General features: G+C 38.6%; 1 protein-coding gene across 1 annotated transcript; it reads left to right on the top strand.

Moving 5' to 3' along the window:
* The first annotated feature begins 899 nt into the window (after positions 1-899).
* On the top strand, positions 900-27,758 carry LOC124283456 (coadhesin-like). The gene is made up of 7 exons (XM_046719520.1): positions 900-1,044; positions 3,067-3,150; positions 22,867-22,901; positions 23,185-23,376; positions 24,186-24,377; positions 25,198-25,389; positions 27,550-27,758. The coding sequence occupies exons 1-7, from the start codon at positions 971-973 to the stop codon at positions 27,756-27,758; spliced, it is 978 nt and encodes a 325-aa protein (XP_046575476.1). The 5' UTR covers positions 900-970.

Raw genomic sequence — 27,758 nt, 5'->3', positions numbered from 1 at the left:
CAACATTTATGAGTTTGAAATTTGTCCCTCAAGCGTGTTTTTGGGGGGTTTCGGTGGTGCACCAGGGTTAGTTTCAATGTCATTACTTAGAACTAGAAGCAGTGACGAGAATAAGCATACTCAGACACAGCCCCATCAAACGACTCTCTTTTTATATTTTTTAATATTATGTTTGATTTATATCTATTTGTACAGCGCCAATATCCAGCTCTGCTAAGCTGCTCAAAAGCGCTTTGTTTTTCCCTCGATCATTGGATGTCAATCTTAAACGGCACACCGTATTACCAATCTCAACTCCCTGGGTACATACAACTCTTCATCAACTAGGCGGATCGAGTTAATGTGGCTTTCCCATCCTCACGAGGTACCCATTCACAGCTGGGTGGACTGGGACACATAGTCACAGTACTTTGTCCACGTTTACTGCACGTTGCTGTACCTGCAACTAGGCGTTGTACGAATTCATGTGTCCACCGTCTGGTCATTTACTAACGGATTCGTGCACAGGGTTGTGTACTGTACAGTAGGGAGTTTGACAACACTGAAAGAGTCTGCAAAGTTGACTCCAAGGTTTTTACACCCGGTCACAGGAAGGCTCGATCCCGGGGGCTTCAGGAGAAAATTTGTGCATTTAGGTTGAAAACAACCTATGCGCGCTCTAAAGACATCAAGGTCGCATCCCATCTTTGTGTATAACAATGTTTCGAAAGTTTGTAAGTTAACAATTCTCGAAATCTTCGCCAAATCTTCGAAATTCACGGGAGCGCTCGAGCATACGACCTGTCATTACCGCTAAGTGGCGCTCTTTCCTCAAAAATGACTCATGCGTTTCTTTTTTTTGAAGAGTGTGTTTCACAGATAGCAAATACCCGCCTACCTGTAATAGTTTTACTGCGCGGAGTGGCTGTGCCAGGGTATATAAAGTCCGTGCTGTTGCCCCCGGATTTATCATTACACAAGATCAGGCATAATGCAAGGGCTTACTCTTGTCGTCCTCGCTGTTGTTGCAGTGGTCGTTGTGCTTCCATCTGCATCGTCGCAAAAGTGAGTAGACTCCTATTTTATTAGTACTGAGTGATGGAGTAAGTTTCTCGTAAGGGTATTGCACTTATATCACATCATGTCAGCTTAATGTGTCCAGCGATTCAGGATGTCGACCTGGTCGTCAGCACCTTGAGTTCGGGTATGATACCAACAAACGACGGACCGTTATCAGGGGGATAAATATTTCAGGGGAAAAACATTTAGGGAATTTTATAATACTGTTAAGAAAATTAAAGCCTATTCCGTTTTTAATCGCAGTACCTGTGTTAATTTGATAATGGCGAAATCTCAGCACAATCGTCAACAGCCGAGGGGATGATGTAAGTCCAGCTTGGGTCCATGCAGATAGCAAAAGTCCTCATGGTCTCTGGTATGGTGACCTGCTGTGCGATCTATAGCCCGGTTTTATATTGTGTTGTCCGAAATAGTGTCATATGTTAGCTAGTTTTCATTTAATCTGTGATATTCCAGTTGCTTTACTGTCTTTTGCAGACAGAATTTTGTCCTGAAATTAGATTTTTCCTGTCAACGCCTAACGAGTTTAAGTCACGACATGGCTGATATACTGCCGATGTGTCTAAAGATCTTAATTCACTCACGAAATGTTAGGGTGAATCCAGGATTCTAACTCTTGCTTATGTTATAATGGCAACTGTCCATAGTGGTTGTCGGCGCCTTTGACCATTGTGCCACCCACGTCCCTATACATATAGTGACATAATCTGAAATTTATAGCGGGTAGGCATAGTGATTATAATCAGTCACATAAATGTTTCTTTGCCGTACCATATTCTAAAAAGATCAATATGACACCAGTGATCACAAATAGAGATTGTTGAGTACTTGTAAAAGTTAAATATTTGATATTTGTTCAGCCTCTTTAATGCATGTGCCCAACACTCCCTAAGCTCAATCTACGGACCAGTGAAGATCCGGTTTAGAATTGGTCTTCACTAACCCATGCTTGTCGTAAGAGACGACCCGTAAAGATCCGGGTTAGAATTGGTCTTCAGTATCCTATGCTTGTAACAGGCGACTAACGGGATCGGGTGGTGGGGTAAACAAACAAACAACAAATCACACTCAAATATCTGACAATTACTATTAAAACTTGCCCTGGAGGGAAATCGAAAGTTTTTTATGTGACCAGTTGACGAGTACAATTAGCATAACTTAACCAATCCTATCAAGATTATATGTCGATATAGATCTGCAAGAATATATGTGTAGTTAATACAGATTGAATGACTTATCCATGTGTGACTTAGACAACTGGCAGATTTTACCCGTGAAGATCCGGGTTAGAATTGATCTTCAGCACCCCATGCTCGTCGTAAGAGGCGGCTAACGGGATCGGGTGGTCCGACTTGCTGACTTGGTTGACACATGGCATGTTGTCCCAGTTTCGCAGCTCATGCTGTTGGTCACTGATTGTCTGGTTCAGATTCGATTAGGGCGGTGGGGTACCCTAGTGGTTAAAGCGTTTGCTCGTCACACTGACGACCCGGGTTCGAATCCCCACATGGGTACAATGTGTGAAGCCCCTTTCTGGTGTCTCCCGCCGTGATATTGCAGGAATATTGCTAAAAGCGGTGTAAAACCCAAATCACTCACTCACGCAGATTCGATTATTTAAAGATCGCCGCTATACAGCTTTAATATTGCTGAGTGCAGAGTTGAACAACAAACAAACTGGCGATTTAGGGGCGGACATAAAAGTCGCACCTGGGGTGGTCTGTGAACCAACTGAATCGTAACTTCATAATGAAGAGATGTAATTAACTGATAGGCATTGAGTGATTGGAGTTGGAAGAACATGAATACATGACACTTTTTATTAGAATAATTAGAATTAGGAATAAAAGAGTTGTTACGATCCATAAATTCATTATTGGCAACGTGCCATGTATTAATTGTCAATTTATTATTCTTTAATCTATCTTTTCTATCTATCTTTTCTGTCTATCTTTTAACCATTCTATTTTCTTCACAACTCATGAAACAATGCCTTTGATGTTTCAGGATTTCGTATTCGTGTGGAACAAAGGCAATTCGCTACACAGTCGCCTGTGGGTGGCTCTGGCAGAGTCGCTGCGCGAAATACAGGTAGGTTCATCGTAATATTTATAGATCTGAGTGAGTGAGTGAATGTGGTTTTACGCCGCTTTTAGCAATATTCAAGCAACATCACGGCGGATAGTATTGACGCCATGTATTGGAGCACCTGTTTCCAGTTTAGCCTTCCTTTGAACCCGAATTGCGTAGATTGATGCTCATGAATTTGAGATCCGGGTTAGAATTGATCTTCAGTAACCCATGCTTGGGTTAAGAGGCGACTAACGGGATCGGTTGGTCAGACTCGCTGACTTGGTTGACACATGTCATCGTATCCCAATTGCGTAGATCGATGCTCATGCTGTTGATCACTGGATTGTCTGGTCCAGACTCGATTAATTACAGATCGCCTGGAATATTGGTGAGTGCGGCGTAAAACTAAACTGACTGACTCACTCACTCACCCTTCATTTGAAAATTTGATCGAGGAAATCCAAATCGGCAAAAATGTCAGTGCGGCAACTTCGCCGGACCACTTCTGGGATTGTGGTCAATGATCGGTCCGAGATGAGAACTATTGTGGTGTAAAGAGTGAGTGAGTGGGTTTAGTTTTACGTCGATTTTAGCAATATTCCACTAATATCACCAAGGGGTCACTTAAAAATGGACTTACACGTTAAGGACAAACACGAATAGAACAACTGGCGCAGCGAGCGAAGGCTTCAAACCAATAGGCTACCCCATTTTACAGATCTGCCGCACTTGGCATATCAGGGGATGGGGGGTTGAATGTTGAACACAATTGAATTACAGACAGCCTCATGGATAACTATACTGCAGTTGGCGCAGAGATCTTCAGATTCCAGGTAACCAGGGGCTGTTGGGTAGCCCAGGAGTTACAGCGTTCGCTCGTCACGCCGTGTACCCGGGTTCTATTCCCCTTTGCAGCCAATTTCTGGTGTCCCCTGCCGTATTATTGATGGAATATTGCTGCGGTGTAAAACTAAACTCACACTCATGTTACCAACACGTACTTGTGAAGTACTACAAATACAAACAGTGGACATTTTCTTTTATATAAAAAATTATTTTGATGATTTACAATATCACATTTTGAAAGATCTTTCCACGATAGGATGTTATGAGAACCAGTTTCACATAGCGATCCTAGCGCAAGACGAAAGTTTTAAAAAAAAAAATCGAGAAACGATCTGACCGCTAAACATGGCTTTGTAAATTTCAGCTACAGCAGTTGTAATTAGTCAGGTGTTGAATCTTCCGATTTCCGAAGGGTTGGCAACACGTAAGTTTCCTTAAGTAGGGACACATGTAAATTACCAAGATTCAATTTGTTACACATCTCAGAAATGCATGTATCATGCCGGATATCAAGGGTATGTATATGAACAGATTATAATTTTCATGTTACCGCAGCACAAACAAGACCTCATGTTTCTATCACGTGAAATAAATAGTTCATGTTATTTCGTTTTCACACATTTTCATACGTTTGAAATCAACGTTCATGCGACCTTATAATTCTTATCACCTAAAGGGTCTGGCAACGAAAGCAGTATTATGCAAGCTAACACGTCTTATTAAATTGCATTCGTTCTTGCTACCAGTATCAATTACGCCATGTGTACACTGTTGGCAAATATTGTGAGGTGCTTGTTTTGAGGGAGAATAGTAACGCAATAATTGTTTCAAACTGTACGAAAAGGTTTGTAATAAACTCATAAACACATAAAAATGTATTTGTATCACGGAAACACGGACAGTAAATGATCAGAGGCGGGTATCACGTGACATGACGTCATATGTGCCAATTGCCGATGGCTTCCTTTTTGCTTTTACATGACATCGACCATGGATTTGTTTCTGACACGGATGTTAGACCGTATCAATACGAGCCAATTTTTCATCTTGCAAGATAGTGAAGATGGAGAAGAAGAATCAAGCAAACCGGAGGCACAATTTGATGTCAAAATAAAAAAAATTCAAATGGTCCATATATTTTATCAGGAATATTACTTGTCAGCAAACTGTGGTTCAGTCACAACCAGCACACCCACCCATATAATAAATTATCAGTCCCTAAAGAAAATAGAATTTTGAAATGTGATTGAAGTTCCTTTTGTGTCAAATCCTTTACATTACAGATTCTCTAAAAGACATTTATGCTTCAGACAATAGAAGCAGTAGTGTGTGGATCCTAGTTCTCATTAATAAATTATCCCAGCCTGGTTGAGCAGAGATAATTTAAGCGAGGCAGATAATTTATGCACCGAAAACTGGTGAATTATAAAATACTAGTCAGGACAATGTATATTGCTCTAGTTTTAGCTTATGGAAATACTTATGTTGCTTTTGCTTAACCTTAGAATGACATCATGTCAGCCAATGAGAATATAGAACAACTTTCACGGCACACACTACTGACAAACAGCTATTGCGATGCCGACGCGCGTAATTCGACAAAATGGAAAACAATGAATGATACAGACACTTGTTATTTTTTCCGGATAGACTGCAGTAATTGGCGCTCAATCCGGAACGAACGTTTTCGCGAAACATGTTCAAGCTCGTGGGAAATCTCTTACTGATTTTAATGATAAACTCTTTAAATAAAAAAGAAACGCACAGCCCAAAAATAAGGAAATGTATTAAACATATGTAAGTGTACATAAGTCCATTAAACTTGAACGTAGATCCGAGACGCGGATGAACATATGTATTGTTGTCATTGTCAACATCAACTCACTGCACATTTGTGGACACATGTGCGTTCAGGTTAGTACCTGGTGACACCACCCCTTGCAGCCGTCACTGCTCGAGACAGTCTTGGAAAGGATTGCACAAGTCATCGGATTTTTGCTTGGGGAATTCTTCGCAATTCCTCCTGCAACGCGTTGGCATGTTCTGCAGGTGTCTGAGGACGATGGTGACGTTTACGGACGCGACGATCAAGTTCGTCCTATAGATCCTCGATCGGGTTTAGATCAGACAATTTGAAAGGACATTGCCGTTTCTTTCCATTGGCGAGATAGGCACATGTTACACGAACTGTGTGAAGTAGACTCTATCTACTTCACATACAGCACGCTTCACGGTCCGCTACCTTCGCAATTCTAACGTCAATATTTTGCCATGGCCTTCCCGATCACCAGATCTGAACTCGATCGACGTGTATGTCAACGTCAAAACATGTCTCAGACACCTTCACTACTGGCCATTGCATTGCAGGAAGAGTGGGGAAGAATTCCGCAAGAGCAACTTCATCGACTTGTCCAGTCTGTGCCGAGACGGTGCCGAGCAGTCATTGCTGTCAGTGGTGGACTCAAACAAACAGAAATACAACAACAGATGCTGCTATTGTATTGGCGAACTCTTTGTCTATAGACGAGTGAATTGACATCTTTTTACCATTGAAATTACTGGAAATAATTGCTCTTAAACTAACGCAATAATTTCTTCTAAAATGGCTTATGCGTTTCTTTTGTTGAAGACTGTATCTCCACCCTTAATATTATAGTGCTAGAAAGAGGGCAAAGGAAAGCGTGGTATGTGGTATGTGGTATGTTCTACTGAAGCACTCCTGATCTCGTGATCAAAAGCAACCCAAACTTTTATCGCCGTACCGTGTTACCGATAACACATGGCGTCCAGCCTTGTCTCAGGTTGTTGTAGGATTGCATCACCCCCCTCTAAAATACAATCTTGAGTGACCCTGCCCAACGATAGAACCACTGAACAGAACTAGTGACCAGGGTGCCGTTGTACAAAGGTGATCCCATACCTTAACATACACTTACGATTGCCGTAGCGCTAAGGTTGTACAACAGCATCCTGAGATTAATTCACCACTAGGCTACTCCTCCACTTCTAAAACAGCGTCGCTCTCTTCCCCCTCTTCAAAGGTACAGAGATGCCCTTCATCATGGGAGTTTCTCTATGCAAAGCGTCACAAAAGAAATAGCTTGAAGTTTGGGAGGCTCATTTGGGAACCTGGTATTTTTCGCATCGACGTACTTTAAAATACGGGATGGAAATAGTATGCTCTTCTTAACTTCTTTGAGTGGCATTTAGATGTGTGATGAACAACGAAGAGAGTTCTATGGATATACTTCTTTTTTAATTATATTAATATGTATAAAGGTGTTAGAAACTACAACGAAACGTCGCTCATATTAATATTAAAGAAGTTGTATATTCATAGAACTTTCCTCGTTGTTTATTATCTTCTTTCTTATCTTTGTGGCTATCTTTACATAATCACGGCATTGTTCCGTTGGGGAGCCAAGGTACTGTTTGCCATGATGTCAGAGTGTTAAACAATGGCTCGTTTTCATATGTGTTTTGTAGTTGGAAATCCCCAAACAACCGCATCTTTCATTATTTTCATAGACAGCCTGACCGAAAGCTAGTTGCATAAAATCTATGATAATTTTGTATTCATGAGACTGAATGAACCGTAAAGTAAAGGATCGACACACTAGTCTCAGTTAGAAGTGTAATCGTATTTTTCAAAAATGATCATGAGCTCACTCGCCTCTGCCTACCGCCTCTTTCATCACAAAAGTTTTAACACACATATTGCACAAATTAATCATATATCGTAACTTTACTGTTCGTCAAAATCTAAAGATCGTTTATGCTACATTGTTGGTCGGACCCATTTAGGCAATAACAAGGCAGTGAAAAACGGATATGAATTTGATGTCGCATGACTATAAATATAATGAAAATATTTCTAATGTTCGGCAGGTAAAAAGCGACAAAACCTGTTCCATAGTCATAATAGATATCTGTCAGACTGCGCGTTGACAACTTCTTCAGGAAAAAGTCACAAACAAACAATATAATCACACTGCTTCTCGAGGAAACTCCAGGCCACCCTGCCCCAACTGTGTCATTCAATGGCAAGCTAATTTTGCACCAAATAAAATGTCAACGAGGGCATTTAGTCTAAGTCACAAATGATAAATCCGTCTTGCGCTGATTTTAAGATGGACTGTACTATTTCATCCAGGGTTATGTCTCTGCTCAAGACATCGTCATCGTTATCTAAAACGTCGATAATTACGTTTGTTAATTGATAATTATGTTTAAAGTATGGGCGTTTTGATTTGTAAAATGTTTTTCGTTTATTTCTACTTTCTGTCCCAAAAAAGGGTTTATCATTTTGACTGTTTTTCGGGCCAGGCTGAGCTGGATGCCTTACACCAAACGGTGCACGGGCTGCCTCAGTGAGACGACGCGCGATTTTTCATCAGCAAAATCATTAATAGCACGTGCAGGGTCGTCGTGAACCTTCGTTGATTTCAGAAATAAACGCAGTTTTTTTTGTAGTTGGAAAACAAGAAACGACCGCAGGTGTCTTTCATTTTCGCAAACTGGTAACGTTGTCTTACTTCATGTTTCATCACAAACATGTTTGGAAAAGGAACAAGAAAAGATTGTTAGTCTAGTGTCTCGAAATAGTAGCCACAACAAGTACAAAAGATGTTAGCTGTTCCCTGTCAGTGAATTCTTTCCCAATGAAACTATTGGGTCAGGAAACACTGAATACTTAATATCAGCTTACCAAACGGATGACATTTACATTTAGCAGTTTACTGTGATATACATGTACACATGTTATATTTTCTATGCGTCTCTAATTCGATGGACACTCCTGAAATCCATGGCCTTGTGAACAAGACCCTCAGTGACACCTCGATGTACAAGGTCATAGCCAAGGGTCCAACAACGAAGTTAGAATGCCAGCACAAGAAGACTCTGAAGACTCTCCATGACAGCAACCAAATCAATGACACTGTGTTCAATAAGTTAAACCCAATCAGTTGCCGATCTCCTTATGCTCGTGCCACTGTAAAAATCCGCAAAAAGCCTGTAAAAACAAGGATACTTGTGTGCTCGCGAGGTTCAGTGTGCTACTAGTGTTTCTTTCTAAATTGCTTGCCCCTTCGGGTAAAGAAGGTAAATCATTCATCAGTGACTCAGCATCGTTTGTGAAAAAACTGTTGGACTCTAGATTATGAGGCCAAATGAACAGCTATGATGTTGATTTATTTACAAACATTCCATTGTATGAAGCTCTTGACATTCTCCGTGCAAAAGTAGAGCTGCATTGACACTCTTGACACGAAACTCACCATAGAAAGTATACCAGCTCCCATCGAATCAATATTCCTTACCAAGGCCATATTAGCCATCACATCAGTCGACTCCTTAGAAATACCTTTAAAACCATCCCGAGAGCGGAATGGAAGAGGTAGCAGCAATCAGGGAGAACCCAATCCCAGAGGATGTGTCTACAAAAATTAGTTGTGATTGTGGAAGCAGCTATATTGGAGAAACTTGTCGGCCCTTCAACATAAGACTAAAAGAACATAAAAACTTCAGTTGGAAAATCTTACCTCAAATCTGCCCTCTCAGAACACATCGTTAAAAATCCCAACCACTCTATCAACTGGCAACACAGCGAAATCCTGGCTTCCAACATCAGCAATTGGCGCAAAAGAAAACTGTGTGGAGTCAATCAACATAAGACGATTAGTGCCTGAGATCAACAGAAATCAAGGAGTTTACCTCCCCAGCGCCTGGTTCATCACCCAGAAATCATAGACTCTCAAACTGAATCTGCTTTAACCACTCTGCTATGTAAACACACCCTTGCCCTTTTGTAAAACATACTCTATCATTGTATTCTTCTCTTTGATCTCACTGCATTGTTTGTACATACTTAATTATACCTCCTTTTTCCCTTGTATATACTCAATTTACATATCTGGCTTCCTGTACATCTATATATATACTGTACTGTCCACTAACACCATTATCCACCTGAAGAAGGGGCAAGAACTAGCCCAGAAACGTTGTGAAAAATAAATCAAGAAGTTGTTATCCTTCAGATTTGTCTTGTATTACTACACCAACTTCTAAATGCCTTTGAAGAATTTCATCAGACATATGATGTGAATGTCTGAACAGAGACATAACCCTGGATGAAATATCACAGTCCACTAAGAGTCTTAAACGTAACAAACCTTCAGTGACAGATAAAATTGAGAATGACTATGATGTTTGATGTCTTTGCGAATCCATTTGTCGATTATTTCAATTTGATACTAGTTTCAGGAATATTGCCTGATCCACAGCTTTCTGGCTCTACACACCCTATCTAAAAAAGGCAAAAGTACCAGATCCGATCCTAACGCTTACAGACTCATAATACTTAGCTGCTTTGGAAAACATTTCACCACTTTTCAAAAGAAAAGGTTGAATAATTTCCTGGAGATGACTAATACCTTAAATTCAGCGCAAGCCGGATTTATCCTTTGTGAGTTAAATTAAATGTCCTCATTGACATTTTATAGGGCACACAATTGGCTTTCCATTGAATGACACAGGTGGCTTGGATCTTCCTCGAGAAGCTGTGTGATTGTGATGTTTGTTTGTGATTCTTTCATGAGAAGCTGACAGAGAGCAGTCTATTATGATTATTGAACAGATTTTGTCGCTTTTTTAATCTGCTGAACATAAGAAATACTGTCATTATAATTATAGTCATGTAACACCAAATTCATGTCCGGTCTTCTTTCCCTTGTCATTACGTAAATGGGTATAGCATAAACAATCTTTAGATTTTGACGAACATTAAAGTTACGATACATATGATTAATGTGTGCTCTATGCTTGGTAAAACTTTTTATGATGAAAGAGGCTGCAGGCACAGACCAGTGAGCTCATGATCATTTTGGAAAATACGATTACACTTCTGAGACTAGTGTTGAGATTCTTTACAGTACTGTTCAGTCTCGTGAATACAAAATTATCATAGATTTTATGCAACTAGTTTGCAGACAGGCAGTCTGTGAAAATAATAAGGAAAGATGCGGTTGTTGTTTGGTTTCCAACTACAAAACACATGTGAAAATGAGTCATTGTTAAACACTCTGGCATCATGGCAAATAGTACCTTGGCACTAACGAAACAATGCCGTGATTATGTAAAGATAGCCAAATAGATAAGGAAGAAGATAATAAACAACGAGGAGAGATCTATGAATATACAACTTCTTTAATATTAATATGAGCGGCGTTTCGGTGTAGTTTCTAACACCTTTATACATAATTTTATTAATATTAAAGAAGTTGTATATGCATAGAACTCTCCTCGTTGTTCATCACACAACTAAATGCCACTCAAAGAAGTTAAGAAGAGAATACTATTTCCATCCCGTATTTTAGGTATTCCAATGCGAAAAATTACAGAGGTTCCCAAATGAGCCTCCCAAACTTCAAGCTATTTCTTTGTGACGCTTTGCATAGAGAAACTCCCATGATGAAGGGCATCTCTGTACCTTTGAAGAGGGGAAGAGCGACTCTGTTTTAGAAGTGGAGGAGTAGCCTAGTGGTGAATTAATCTCAGGATGCTGTTGTACAACCTTAGCGCTACGGCAATCGTAAGTGTATAAGGTATGGGATTTATTTAATGTAGTTCTTGATAGTGGTAAATTCCCATCGGTATGGAATATAGGTATGATTTTATTCAAGTCTGGGGTGTATCAGAACCATGCAACTATCGTGGAATATCTCTTCTAAACATTTCTGGAAAATTATTTGCTAATATATATTAGAAAAGCGTTTACGCGCCTGGGTTGATCTAAACGAGCTACTTGACGAGGCTCAAGCTGGTTTAGATCCGATTATAGTACAACTGATAATTTTATTTTATATTACAGTCATTATGTACAAAGTACCTCTGCAGACCAAAAGGGGAGATTCTATTGCGCTTTCATCGATTTTAAGAAAGCCTTTGATTTTGTTGACCGTAAGAAATTGCTATTTATGTTACATACCAAAGGATGCCATGGCAAAATATTATAATATTTTAAGAAGCATGTATGACTCTGTTGCAGCCTGTGTTAGAACTAATTCTGGCAACACTGAATCGTTTAACTTGCACTTCCGTTGGTGTGCGACAAGGTTGTGTAATAAGCCCCGTACTCTTCATCTTCTTTATTAATGAACTTGTAGATGGTATGTATAAATCGTGTAATAATGGAATATTTGTTACTCCCCAAATCAAAGATTTACTTTTGCTTCTCTTTGCAGATGATATTGTTACGTTTTCATTCATGGTAAACGGACTGCAGAGATGAATAAATATTCTTCAAACATTTTGTGACACATGGGGACTAGAGTTGAATATGGAAAAATCTAACATAGTTGTCTTTAGAAATGGGGGTATAGTGGCACATTCTGAAAATGGTTATTCCGTGGCAAAAGTATTAATGTTGTTTCATATTATAAATATTTGGGTCTTCTATTTTCCAGCCGATTAAATTGGTCCATGGCATCTAAAGCCCTTGCAGCACAAGCTAAGAAGGCATTATTTCCTATTTTAAACTGTTTAAGGCTAATAAGTTTATTTCATTTGACTCAGCTTGCTTACTTTTTGACACTAAAATAGCACCAATATTGTTATATGGATCTGAAATTTGGGGAGTAAACTATTTCGAAGCTATAGAAAATGTGCATGCATCATATTTTTAAAAGATTTCTTACTGTAGGTAAATTTGCTTCCAACAAAGCCGTACTTGGCGATACAGGCCGCTATAGCATGCATATTGAGAGTCAGATGAGAGCTATCAGATACTGGATTAAACTTATGAGAATGCCTGATTATCGCTACCCTATCAAAGCTATCAGTATTATTATCCCTAGACAAACGTGGAAAGTATTCTTGGGCTTCTGGTGTCCGAAATGTGTTATTTTCAAGCGGGTTTCTTATGTTTGGTTTTAAGCAAGATGTTGGTGATCTAAAAAATGTTTTTGTTAACTTTAAGCAACGAATAAAAGATATATATATTCGGAATTGGCACGCATCAGTAAATTCATCGAGGTTTTCTAAGTCATTATTCACAATGTAAATCGATGTTCGGACCTGAAAAATATATTAGGGTCCTTAATGATAAGTCCCTTTTAAGAAATTTTGTAAATTTAGAATCTCTCTACATGCCTTAAAAATACAGCGTTATAGAAAAGATAAAAATACATTGGAAGATTTATCATGTTCTCATTGTTCTTCTGGTAAAACTGAAGACGAACGCCACTTATTATTAGACTGTGAGGCATTCTCTGCTGGCCGAAAGAAGTATCTAAAATGCTTTAATGATGCCCCACAAACGATATATAAAATACTTAATTCTAATAACGATGACACTATTAAATCAGCTGCCATTTTCATAAAACATTTGATGTCCATCCTTAAATCACATGTAAAACCATAATTTCGTGTCACGTGACCAATATTTGTTAAAATGAAAATTCAACTGTACTATGGGCCACTGTGCCTACATTACTGAATAAAACCTGTCTGTCTGTCTGTCTGTAAATGCCACTCAAAGAAGTTAAGAAGAGAATACTATTTCCATCCCGTATTTTAGGTATTCCAATGCGAAAAATTACAGAGGTTTCCAAAGGGGCCACCCAAACTATCTCTCTCTCTCTCTCTCTGGATGTAGGGCGCTATACAGACAGACAGACAGATGTTTTATTTAAGTCTCACCTCATACAAGTATAACATATATAAAATATTTACACGTATAAAATATATATTTGCTGAGCTATCCCTTATGGGATTATGACAGACTATTTTAAGAATATAAATACATACAATAGTTAAAACATACTCACTATAATGTAACAAAAAGTCAACATTACTTATGATATAAAAGAGATCTCCTCTCCTCTAAAACATCCATGCAGGTTTAGGCACTAGATTTTAAAATATCTGGGTTTGACATTATAAATGCAAGCTGATCAACAGGTAACATAAAACTAAAAAATCGTCTTTTAAAACTGAACATAAACTTAGCATGTTTCTAGTGGTACTTGTATATAAGGGACAGTTAAAAGTATGTGCACCTCATCCTCTATAACGTTGTTGTTACAGTTAAAACACACTCTTTCCTCTTGCGGGACATTGTTGAAACGGCCTTTCTCTACGTAAAGGGGCTACTCCACATCTGAACATAGAGATAGCTCTTCCTTGTTTTCTGGTCATCGTCTTGTTGATGTATTGTTCACGCCCATATCCCATCTTGAAAGTAGCATATCGTCTCAGGTTGTTACCTCCCCTGCCTGACGTGCTGTGAGTACAGGTTATCGTCTGCTTCCATTCCATTATGTGTTGTTCAAATATCGCATCTTGGACCCTGTGTACTACTTGCTTGGTGTGAAGTCCATTGGTGACATCAAATAATTCATGCAAGTTTAGAGATGTAAGTTTAAGGCGAACTCTTTTAATCCAGTTAATCTTGTTCTTCAGTGCTAGTGATCTCGTCCATTGGAAGATTTTGTAGGTGAGCCGATCTCTGTGTAGACTGTTGGTTCTGGTGTATACTCTAATCAAACTCCCCCATATAGCGGATCCATATTCAATGGTTGACCAAACCATAGAGTTGTACATTTTAGTATATGTATTAATACTCGTGCCTCCAAGTGACCTGAATTTGGATATGAGCAGTCCAAGTGCCCGGGTTGCAGAGCTGGTACTGCTTTCTCCATGCGGGTATAGTCCAAATGTTCTGTGATGAGAAGTCCGGATAGCAATAACTGTCCGCAATGGACTTTTACAGATCTTTTACAGATTAAGATGAAAAATGCTTTACAAATAAAAAATTGCATGCAACAGAGAAGGTAAGGCGGCTAAGGCTCATCATCAGCTCAGAATATCTCCTGATATCAAATATATCAACTCTCGTTGATAAAAGTATAAATATCCTCGGCAAGACTCAGATATTTGTAACTTTATCAACTTGTGGTGATATATTTGATATCAAAGACTCACGGGTGAGATCTCTCTATATATTTCACCATATAATTTACAAAAAATACCACTTCATTTCGACATTTCTTTTTGATCCACACATTAGATCCACTTGAAAAAGTAAATAAGTTTTCCCCTGCGAGGGTACGTAAGTCCCATTTTATTCAAAGTAGTTTGTCCTTCTCCGTGATACATGGCTAATTTGCACAAAAATCACCAGCCCCTGAAGAAAATAGGTAATTTCATCTTGTGTCCATGCAAGTCCCCATGGTGCCTATTATGGTGATCTATTTTAGTTGCTGGTGATCTACAGCCGCTATTTATATTGTATTGTCCTCTATAGTCTAATACATCTTTTTCTTTATAACATACCAGTTTTAAGTCAAAATACTCTAGTAGTTTACTACCTATTTCTCTCTTACATAAGGTGAAATGTCACATGGTTGTCATGGTAACGATAATTTGGCATACTATTTATTGTCTTATTCTTTTATCTGCGATTAGAATTTAAATCAGTTTTGGCGTGAGCTTGTTTAGAGAAAAGAAGTTGTCAAATATTAATGTGATAGAACCTATAGGCCTTTGTCAAAGCGCGTTTCAAGCCACTTACATAAAAAACCTTTATGATAAATATCTGCTAATCCATGTCACGATTCCAACCATATCATGAGCATGTGTTTGTGAATCATAATCAAATAGTGATGTTACAAGGCGTCCATGCCCGCGTCAACACACATGGAAAACGCACAAGAATTGGTAATACGGGCCCTAAACCCACTGATGCTCCGTGACCTGGAGACACAATTCATGTGATTGAGCGTATGTATGCAAAGACAAAATGGATACTCGTGCTGTTATGCTTTTGAATTATTAAGTATTCGTTCTTGTCACGGGATACATGTATACTCGTCCAGTTTAAACCAAATGTACATTCGAAGGATATCGAAATCTAGGTTAAGCTAAAACATATTTACAATTAAAAGACCCAAACAATGGTCTTGTCCAAATATTTTGTTTTCCATATCTTGTCCCAATCTGTATCCAGAGACCATTCAATAGTCTATTATATAGTCTCTGTTTTATCATAGTCAGAGAACGATATTATTTCCCTTCCGCCCAGCCCTTACTGTAATGCTTACGCCCTAAAATGAAGCATATCTAGATATTCCCAGGTTCAGCGTCTGTTAAAACTCACTGCAGGGTTCGGGTTACCAGAGTAAACAATACCGAACACCGGCGGCTGGCGGGGACCAACATCTTCAGTAACATTTACATCTGCCAACGCTTAATTCGCAAGTGGTGAGGCAATACGCTAATGAGGCTAAGGGTCCTGTTTGTGAAATATCTGCGATGCCTTATATGAAGTTTATAATCTAAGAAAGTCTAGCTATGTATGACTTTAAGTCACTGCTTGAAGAAAAGCTCCTTTAAAATTTGATTTGGTAAATATTAGTATTTCACTGACTCAATCACATTTGAAAACGCATAGCAGCCTATAATTCATTGTGACTATGATTAAGCCATCACTGTAAAACACAAGGGTTATTTCCTTTGAGTTAACTGACAGGCTTTCGGTATCAAATATTTAGCCAAAACTCCAGCCAAAGGTGATGTTATGCTGTCTGGAAATATGCTGTTTTTGTAATGCTTTGGTTGCACTTAATGATAAGTGATTGTTAAATGTACATATGATGTTTTTGAAGGATAATCTCAGCTGACTCAGAGACTTTGCACGTGTTTTCCCCCACTCTTTCCACACCCATCCTTCAGTTTTTATGTTTGTGACATGATCTGCACACTGGAAATTTAAAACAGGTATATAAATAATAACTGTTTGCAATCTTTACCCAATTTAGTTTTACATTTATTTAGCAATTTTCAGTTTCTATTAATTTCTGGAAATGTTGTACGGAGGTACATTTAATTAACAGTTTCACCCAATAACAGTAAAGCATACTTATAAAACGTTTCGGTACTTTGATAGATTAACAAGTTCACATTATATTCCATGATATTGGAATTCCATGATATCCAAAATGATTAACATTATTATATAATGTATAACAAGTCAGACAGCAAAAAGCAAAAAATAAAAACGCATAAGCAACATAAATGATGTCAGGTAGTAAGCTTTCAATAATTACAGAAACTGCTTAGTTATCTAACTTTATGAACTAATTGCAATCACTACAGTTTTCTATAATCTACCCAAGAGATGGAATCAAAATAGGTGTACAGTATATTCCGTCGGGTAACTGATATTTGAGAAAACGTCCGTATGGGACAACATCTGTATTCCGAATCAAAAGAGGCCATCTCACGTAGTGGTGTAACGATTCATCGATAGTATCGATGTTTGCATGGTCAACTATGCGATACGAATGCATCAATACAAAACACATTTAGGCAATACATCAGGATATTTATATCGCAAGGGTCCGTGATACATCGATGTATCGCCACAAGAGACGATATATCCCGATACTACTGAAGTACTGCTGAAAGTTGTAAGGAGTATTGCATTAGGAAAAGGAAGGGAGTCTCTTTGAAATTCTTCTGAAGTGAACCTTGTACTGTGAGACGAACTATATGCGAATAATGCCGACCTGTCATTTGAACCCGTGCATCTGAATAGCGGTGCAGTCCATTTTACCATTAAGGTGCCGAGGGTATGTAAAGCGATAAACTGTCAGTGTTGGCATTGTCTTGGTTACTGTGTAGCAGTGTTGAATGTACTGGCGAATTGCGCATTTTTCAAAATCATCAAGTTCAAGTTTCCCTTCGGTACGAGTACGCACTTTCCCTGGGCTTGTGAACTTACTGGTACCCATCGCGGGAACGCATTTACCAGGCGCGTTGCAAGCCAATTTTTTCGTGTAAGCCCGATAGGTTGCCAAGCTGTATATTTAGTTAGTGTTGAGGCCTTGCCCAACTTTCATTTTCAAAATCATGTCTAAGCCCGGGGCTTTTTTCATGGTGATAATGTCAAAAACCCAAATCACTTTATTAGGTATTGGGCTAAAAAAGGAATTTTAACAATTAAGGACCCTTGTAATGAAGATAGTTTTTTGTCATTTGAAGATCTGAAACTCAAATTTGATATTGGAGGAGCATATATGGTTTTTGTAAAGTGGATAGTGAAACTTTATGTCATGTATATTGGGAATGTGTTGTAACTCAAACCTTCTGGAAAGAACTTGAAAACTGGATAATCCAAAACAAACAGAAATTTGAAATAAGAAAGCTTTTGGTTTGGTTTGGTTTTTGGTAATAAGCCATTGCTAAGTCATATAATCTTTTCTGCTTAAAGACATATATATATTTGCACTTTAAAGAAAATAATTCCAAAAGTTAAGAAATTCGTATCCAGAAGGAACAATAGTTTTGATAATTTTCAGAGAAATGGTTTCCTTTATCCTCAGTTTTCAATCTCTTAATCTGTAATCAAACTTGAATAACTTTATTGCATTATAATTTCTTCATGCTACCAGTTGATGAACTTTGATCATGCATATGTACACTTTTTGCTTTACTTTATATGCTTGTATTCAATTATAGGAACAAATGAAAAAACAAAATCACTAAGAGTTTAAGGTAGCTGGTCACGTGATCATTATCGTATTCTAGTTTCAGACCATCACAGCGATTACAAATGAGATATTCTTCAAGATCATTAAGGTTAACAGCTGTGTTTGTTCAAACATGCCATAGAAAGTCAAGTGAGTGTATGAGTGGGTTTTTTCCAACACGTGGGCGGACATACATACATACCATTGCAACCGCTTCACAATATATTATATGCACAAATATTCTACATACACAATGAATTTTAGTAGAGTGGGTCGTTTATGTTTCCGTAGTTCCACCAGAAGACATTTTGGATAATAAATATCACACTTTTGATATAATTATACACAATTAAGTGTTTCGCCATATATTCTTACAAACTTAGCTGCAAATACTTGCAATACTGCTGACTCACCTTTAAGCAATATTTACGTATTCACTCACTAAGTCTTTTGTCACTCCAGATGTTTTGTATGCATGCGTTGGTTATGTACAGTAAAGTATATCATATATACAGCTTAGTATTTCTAAGTAACTCCACCTTCTTCACACTTTGGTGTGAAAGGTGTCAGTTGAGTTTACACAGGACCCTTTGTGTGCCCTGTGGATACTATTTACACTCATATGGTCCTGCTTGCAAGTGCAATATAGCCATTACGTCACTGCATTCACCATGCATTACCGATTTCCATATTGCATAAATACCTACACTGAAAACTTATCATCTTAACTTGACAACGACTGGTAAACATCTTTTGTCTTCAATGAATAACCTGTAAACAACATTCGACAGCTTAACTACTGCACCTGTGACAAACAAATGTACTATATGAACACCGAGAGGAGAGAGCAAGGTTCACATTCGTCATGTGGAGGCACCTTTAGGACAATTGTGCATGTAGCTATGAGAAAAAGTACCGCAACCTTGAATATGACTTAGCTCTTTGTCCAGAAAATGTATACCAGTTCAGGTATAAAAGAAGGGGTATGGTCTTACAACAGCACGTAGCTCTCTTGATTCCAGCAGCGAGATTCTGACTTGGTTTCTGTTAAACCCGGCAAAGCCATAACATACCATTACATTGATTAAATTACTACAGTTCACAGGGGTGTCATAGCTCAGCACAGTTATCATTGAGGTACACAGACCAAAATAATGTTCAACACGACCCCTATGAAACTACGTCAGTGTTAAGTATCATGTGCACACATCGCACGTCACGTTGACAATGTTTTTCTCAAACTAATACATCGAAGTGTTCAAACTAATACATCGAAGTGTCCAAACTAATACATCGAAGTGTTCAAACTAATACATCGAAGTGTTCAAACTAATACATCGAAGTGTAAGGAAAGAGAAAAAGAAAGAAAGAAAATGTTTTAATTTATTTTTCGTGTAAGACCGGTAGGTTGCAAAACTTTATATTTAGTTAGTGTTGAGAGCTTGCCCAACTTTTCAAAATCATGTGTGAGCCCGGGCTTTATTTCATGATGGTAGCTACGCCCCTGTTTACCTTCGTCCTTTATTTTGCGCAAGGTACTGACAGATATACCAGTAGCATCGCTGGCTTTTTTGAGTGCACTGTGTGTGCTGTCGGAAATAGTACACATGTACTGAATGACATTGTAGGCAACCTCACGGGTTTGTGAATGAATGACTTGACCCCGTTTACCCAATTTAGAGTGCGACATGATAAGTTTCAAATACCTGCAGAGTTTAATACTCTTTTAACAGTCCACTTTACAAGATACTAGTACACACATGCTCGAGCAGAAACACAACGTTTCCGAATCATTGCGTAGAAAGTGATAACTGCAAGGATCACAAAAATCACGTGCGCGAAGTTTTCACACCTGTTCCCCCTTCGAGTAGGTAGGGGATCAGTTCACGGCACGCTCCCAGCTCTCGTTTCACAAACGCGTCTTTCGCGCACCTCATTCTATTGTTAGTTGGACAGTAGGAATATTTGTTTGTATCTGTTACATGAACAAAGGAGTTGGTGTAGAAGTGATAGAGTGTGAACATTTCAAACTCTGTGAACTGTACAATACTTGTCTTCAAGCAATTGAAATATGTTTTAGTTGTTTGACAAATAACACCATTTATTCACAACTATGAATGATGTCTTAGCTTTGTTATGAAAGAGAACAAAGATAAGATACAATTTAGACAGCAGACTTAAGAGGTTTTTCAGTGATTCTGAATTCTGATATAAATTACATTGAGTTGTTCGTGAAAGAATTGGTGTAGAAACTCAACTTCCCAAACGAAACTTCAGTTTCAAATTATTTTAAGGCGTGCTGAACATGTTTGACTGTACCTACTTCAACATGAAATGCTGCCATTTAATGAGATCAACAGCTCTTTAAGTGTGTGTGTGAATGTAACACAGGTTTTAATGAATTTATAACTATTTTTAGTCACGATATGGCTGAAATACTGCCACTGTGACTATAAACTTTAACTCACTCACTCACTCATGATATATCGTCTCGCCTCATTAAACTGGTATCAGGATATATCGTCTCTCCACTTAGACTACGAAGCACAGCTCTAATACCAAGTATGTGCATATTTACACATTTACAACAGTACTTCACATCATTAATACATTGTAATCATCTTTTTCGAAAGTATAGATAATGAAATTTGTGCAGCTATGTGAACACACACTGACACCTTGGCAAATGACACCCCAACACCTGAAATGATTACCATAATCGAAATCGTAGACTGCGCGCTTTCAAAATCTCAAGAATGAATCGCAAACAGTGATGACACGGATTCTTGGGGAAACTCTAGGTACCCCTGTCCCACCAGTGGGATTCGCCAACAAATCCAAGGCCAAATGCAAAAAGGGGCCTATCTTGTAGAATCTCCCCGCAGCAGTAAAAGTGTGGGCCAATAATTAGAATTACAACTCCCATGCTCCAGATATCCTTGTCGCTTTGACCACATTACTAAAACAAACAAGGTTTACCCCACACAACCCACGTCTTAAGATATGAGCAGAATAGAAGTATCTAGATTGACATTATGAGTATTAATTGCTTGAAAATTGTAAATTTCATCACATTAGTGAGATATGTTTTATAGTCGAGAAGAAATTCACAGTACACAAAGAAAGAATGGGACAGGGTTCAAAGCACGAACTTGAAGGTACACTGGAAAGTTATAAACTTTTGATATACATAGTGTAACTGAAATATTACTATATAACGGTCAAGAGTGTGGATATATATTACTTTTAGATGAACATTTTTTAAATATATACCTGATATAACAATAAATGTGGTTCAGACATCGGAGGAAATAGCAAAGATAGCTTATTTATCAGATTTGGATACCAAGATTATCAGATTCCTTATTGCAAGTTTAGACTCACTGGTGTAAATATAGCCACTTACTTCAACTGTTCTAAACTAAATTCCGCAAAATATTCCATACTGTGGAAAGGTACTGTTTACACATGAACTGATGTTTTGTAAAACATACTCGTAACGTTGAAAAGATTATTGTCATGAGTTCAATAAATATGATAAAAATCAGTAAAAAATGGCGAATTCTTAACAAAACTTTCCACCAAAACGCAGCTGTTCCAATGCACGATATTTGCCCATGCTCTCAGCAATTTGATGCATGATCCTCGTGCAATTCATCTGCATAAGGTTTGCAGTTGGTTCCCCCAAGCTAGTGGAGAAATGAATCTTCGATGTAACCATATATATATATATATATATATATATATATATATATATATATATACATATACATAACATATAGTGAGTGTTTTAAGTGAGTCTAAACTATTGATGGGAAGTATGTAATTAAATTATGTATTATTAAACTTGCACAGAATGCTAGGTTCTTTTGCAGACGAAAAGTAGTCAATAACTAAAGAAAGCAGAATGTCCAATGCTCATCCATAGACACGATATGTGAACCTTTTAAACATACATCATGTGTATGTCAAGAATGAGCGAGTATATTTTACGCCGCTTTTAGCTATAATCCAGCAAAACACGGCGGGGGCACCAGAAATGGGCTTCACACATTGTACCCAGTTGGCGAATCGAAACCGGGACCTCTACGTGACGTTTCACTACTAGGTGACCAAAGAATCGACCGGGAAGAAGACTTCGGAGCAGTTATCAGTTAACTGACCTCTGGCGTATTCAAATATACCCACTGAGGGACTTTGAGAAGGTACACCGTCTGATACTGCATAAGTGACGTGATACGATGGTTTACTCATATACCAATAAATGTGGTTGCAGATGATTACTTTTCCTTTAGTCATTCTCCATGTTCCAGATGGTCCCATCCAGATGTCAACGTACGTTACTTATTGGTTTCAGGTCCACTACGCGAGTATGTTATAAGATGCGGGCAGGTGAGTCAGCTACGGAATTCATCACAAATTGAGTGAGTGAGTGAGTGAGTGAGTGAAAGGGTTGGTTGGTTAGTGGGGGAGTGAGCGGCGCACAAAAGAAGCTAGTTTTGCCCTGACTATTATCAGATAGTTTGTTATAACTCTACCTGTGCCTTCACGTTTGTTTTCACCAAAGTGGGAAAGCTTGGAAACCCAAACTACCTCAAACGAGGTACACACGTTTCGGTATTGATGCATTTACGTTTAAACTTATCTGTTCCATAACCTTTCTGTGTATGTGCAGTGAACGGTGGATGGTCAAGCTATGGCTCATGGTCAGCATACGGTACGTGCACAAGAACATGTGGAGGCGGTACCAAGTTGAGATTTCGCACACGCACGTGCACCAATCCGAGTCCTGCTTATGGTGGAGCCATATGTACTGGCTCAGGACGCGCTTCCCAGAGTATCTGGTGTAACACACAGAGATGTCCAGGTAAGTTCAGATAGGGAACCATTTAATCCATCTAAACCAAAGACAGGGAGACATTTCATGATCAGGCCTTTGCTTCTCAAGTGCCATTTAAATTTGAAAACACATTCACACTGAGACGAAGATTGGATTAGTCCTGTCCTGAATACATTGGTTGGTTGGTTTGAGTTTAACACCACACTCAGCAGTGTTTTAGCTATATGGCGGCAGTCTGTAAATAATCAAGGCCGGACCAGACAATCCAGTGATCACCCGATCCCGTTCCCTGACCACCCGGTCCCGTTAGTCGCCTCTTACGACAAGCATGGGTTCCCGAATACACTGAGCCATCACTGATATTCAGTGGTCCAACATATTATATTTTAACCTCAATTTCACCTTCAGTCCAAAGGGGTATAGGAATCAAATTTTAGTAATAGATTCTAGTTGTAAATTCGCTCTCTGTGATATTCTACTTTTTTTCTCCTTTGTCGACAAATTTATAATTTAAATTTATCTGTCATGAATTTATAGATTGTTTTCATGAAACTAAAATGCTGCAGATGTGACTCTCTCTATACACTCACAAACTGACTCACTCTGGCTAAAGGGTATCCGTATGGTGACGATGTTATGTATTTACATGTATCAACAAATATTATCTCACTGTTATCGAATAATTTGTCATTACTCTTCCTGTCCCTGTACTTTTGTTTTCACCAAAGTGGGAAAGCTTTAAAACCCAAACTACCTCAAATGAGGTACACACGTTTTGTTATTGATGCATTTACGTTTAAACCTACATATACCTTGTCGTTTGTGTGTATGTGCAGTGAACGGCGGATGGTCAAGCTATGGCTCATGGTCAGCATACGGTACGTGCATAAGAACATGTGGAGTCGGTTACAAGTCGAGATTTCGCACACGCACGTGCACCAATCCGAGTCCTGCTTATGGTGGAGCCATATGTACTGGCTCAGGACGCGTTTCCCAGAGTATCTGGTGTAACACACAGAGATGTCCAGGTAAGTTCAGATAGGGAACCATTTAATCAATCTAAACCAAAGACAGGGATACATTTCATGATCAGGCCTTTGCTTCTCAAGTGCCATTTAAATTTGAAAACACATTCACACTGAGACGAAGATTGGATTAGTCCTGTCCTGAATACATTGGTTGGTTGGTTTGAGTTTAACACCACACTCAGCAGTGTTCTAGGTATATGGCGGCGGTCTGTAAAAAAACAAGGCTGGACCAGACAATCCAGTGATCACCCGATCCCGTTCCCTGACCACCCGGTCCCGTTAGTCGCCTCTTACGACAAGCATGGGTTCCCGAATACACTGAGCCATTACTGATATTCAGTGGTCTAATGATATATTTTATTTGAACCTCTATTTCACCTTCAGGCCAAAAGAGATATACGAATAAAATCTTAGTGATAGTTGCTAACTTTAAATTCTGTTGCTGTGATATTGTATTTGTTTTTATGCCCATTGTGGACATGTTTTTCTAATTTAAATTCATTTTTCATAAGTTTATGGATTGTTTTCATGAAACTGAAATGCTCCCTGATGTTACTCTCTATACCTTCACTCACTCACCACTCACTCTGGCTAAAGGGGATCCGTATGGTGACGATGCTATGTAATTACATGTATCAACAAATATTATCTGACTGTTATCGAATAATTTGTCATAACTCTTCCCGTCCCTGTACTTTTATTTTCACCAAAGTGGGAAAGCTTTGAAACCCAAACTACCTCAAATGAGGTACACACGTTTTTGTATTGATGCATTTACGTTTAAACCTACATATACCATGTCGTTTGTGTGTATGTGCAGTGAACGGTGGATGGTCAAGCTATGGCTCATGGTCAGCATACGGTACGTGCACAAGAATATGTGGAGTCGGTACCAAGTCGAGATTTCGCACACGCACGTGCACCAATCCGAGTCCTGCTTATGGTGGAGCCATATGTACTGGCTCAGGACGCGCTTCCCAGAGTATCTGGTGTAACACACAGAGATGTCCAGGTAAGTTCAGATAGGGAACCATTTAATCCATCTAAACCAAAGACAGGGATACATTTCATGATCAGGTCATTGCTTCTCAAGTGCCATTTAAATTTGAAAACACATGGCACACTAAGACGAGGATATGATTAGTCCTGTCCCAAATAATTTGGTTGGTTGGTTTGTTGTTTAACACTGCACTCAGCAAGATTGCGGAGAACAACTAAACTTGATAAGATATTTCCGTTACAAGCAGCTTCAGATGGGTAAACGCATCTGATCATATGTTTAGACTTCGAAAGTAATTTAAAAACACTTGAAAACTTTACTGGAAAAAAGCTCTAATGACAATGATATTAGTGGTACAAATGTGTGTGCCTGAAAACTTAGTAACAATCATAAGGTTTGATTTAAACATTCCATATCGTGTTTGTGTTTATGCAGAAAGAAAAGAAACAATTGCATGTATACTTTTAGTTGTTGTTTTTGTAGATGCAGTAAGAAAAGAAACAATTAGGTGCATATATGCCATTCTATTTTTTGTGTATATATGGATTCATAATGATACATTAACATTAAAGCTTAATATATATTCCATGTCGTTTTTGTGTGTGTGCAGTGAACGGTGGATGGTCAAGCTATGGCTCATGGTCAGCATACGGTACGTGCACAAGAACATGGAGGAGGAACCATGTCGAGATTTCTGCACACGCACGTGCACCAGTCCGAGTCCTGCTTATATGGTGGAGCCATGTGTTTTGGCTCAGGACGCGCTACCCAGTCCACCAGTTGTAACACACAAAGTTGTGCAGGTAACTTCAGTTAGGGAACAATTTAATCCATCTAAACTAAAGACATTTCATGACCAGGTCATTGCTTCTCAAGTGCCATTTAAATTGGAAAACACATGGCACACTAAGACGAGGATATGATTAGTCCTGTCCCAAATAATTTGGTTGGTTGGTTTGTTGTTTAACACTGCACTCAGCAAGATTGTGGAGAACAACTAAACTTGATAAGATATTTCCGTTACAAGCAGCTTCAGATGGGTAAACGCATCTGATCATATGTTTAGACTTCGAAAGTACTTAAAACACTTTGAAAACTTTACTGGAAAAAGCTCTAATGACAATGATATTAGTGGTACAAAATGTGTGTGCCTGAAAACTTAGTAACAATCATAAGGTTTGATTTAAACATTCCATATCGTGTTTGTGTTTATGCAGAAAGAAAAGAAACAATTGCATGTATACTTTTAGTTGTTGTTTTGTAGATGCAGTAAGAAAAGAAACAATTAGGTGCATATATGCCATTCTATTTTTTTGTGTATATATGGATTCATAATGATACATTAACATTAAAGCTTAAATATATATTCCATGTCGTTTTGTGTGTGTGCAGTGAACGGTGGATGGTCAAGCTATGGCTCATGGTCAGCATACGGTACGTGCACAAGAACATGTGGAGGAGGAACCATGTCGAGATTTCGCACACGCACGTGCACCAGTCCGAGTCCTGCTTATGGTGGAGCCATGTGTTTTGGCTCAGGACGCGCTACCCAGTCCACCAGTTGTAACACACAAAGTTGTGCAGGTAACTTCAGTTAGGGAAAAATTTAATCCATCTAAACTAAAGACATTTCATGACCAGGTCATTGCTTCTCAAGTGCCATTTAAATTTGAAAACACATGGCACACTAAGACGAGGATATGATTAGTCCTGTCCCAAATAATTTGGTTGGTTGGTTTGTTGTTTAACACTGCACTCAGCAAGATTGCGGAGAACAACTAAACTTGATAAGATATTTCCGTTACAAGCAGCTTCAGATGGGTAAACGCATCTGATCATATGTTTTTAGACTTCGAAAGTACTTAAAACACTTGAAAACTTTACTGGAAAAAGCTCTAATGACAATGATATTAGTGGTACAAATGTGTGTGCCTGAAAACTTAGTAACAATCATAAGGTTTGATTTAAACATTCCATATCGTGTTTGTGTTTATGCAGAAAGAAAAGAAACAATTGCATGTATACTTTTAGTTGTTGTTTTTGTAGATGCAGTAAGAAAAGAAACAATTAGGTGCATATATGCCATTCTATTTTTGTGTATATATGGATTCATAATGATACATTAACATTAAAGCTTAATATATATTCCATGTCGTTTTTTTGTGTGTGCAGTGAACGGTGGATGGTCAAGCTATGGCTCATGGTCAGCATACGGTACGTGCACAAGAACATGTGGAGGAGGAACCATGTCGAGATTTCGCGCACACGCACGTGCCACCAGTCCGAGTCCTGCTTATGGTGGAGCCATGTGTTTTGGCTCAGGACGCGCTACCCAGTCCACCAGTTGTAACACACAAAGTTGTGCAGGTAACTTCAGTTAA

Source organism: Haliotis rubra, unplaced genomic scaffold (assembly GCF_003918875.1).
Source record: "Haliotis rubra isolate DU_JTF1 unplaced genomic scaffold, ASM391887v1 Scf316, whole genome shotgun sequence".
Lineage (NCBI taxonomy): Eukaryota > Metazoa > Mollusca > Gastropoda > Lepetellida > Haliotidae > Haliotis > Haliotis rubra.
The sequence above is the reverse complement of the archived record's forward strand: the minus strand, read 5'-3'. Positions and strand labels throughout refer to the sequence as shown.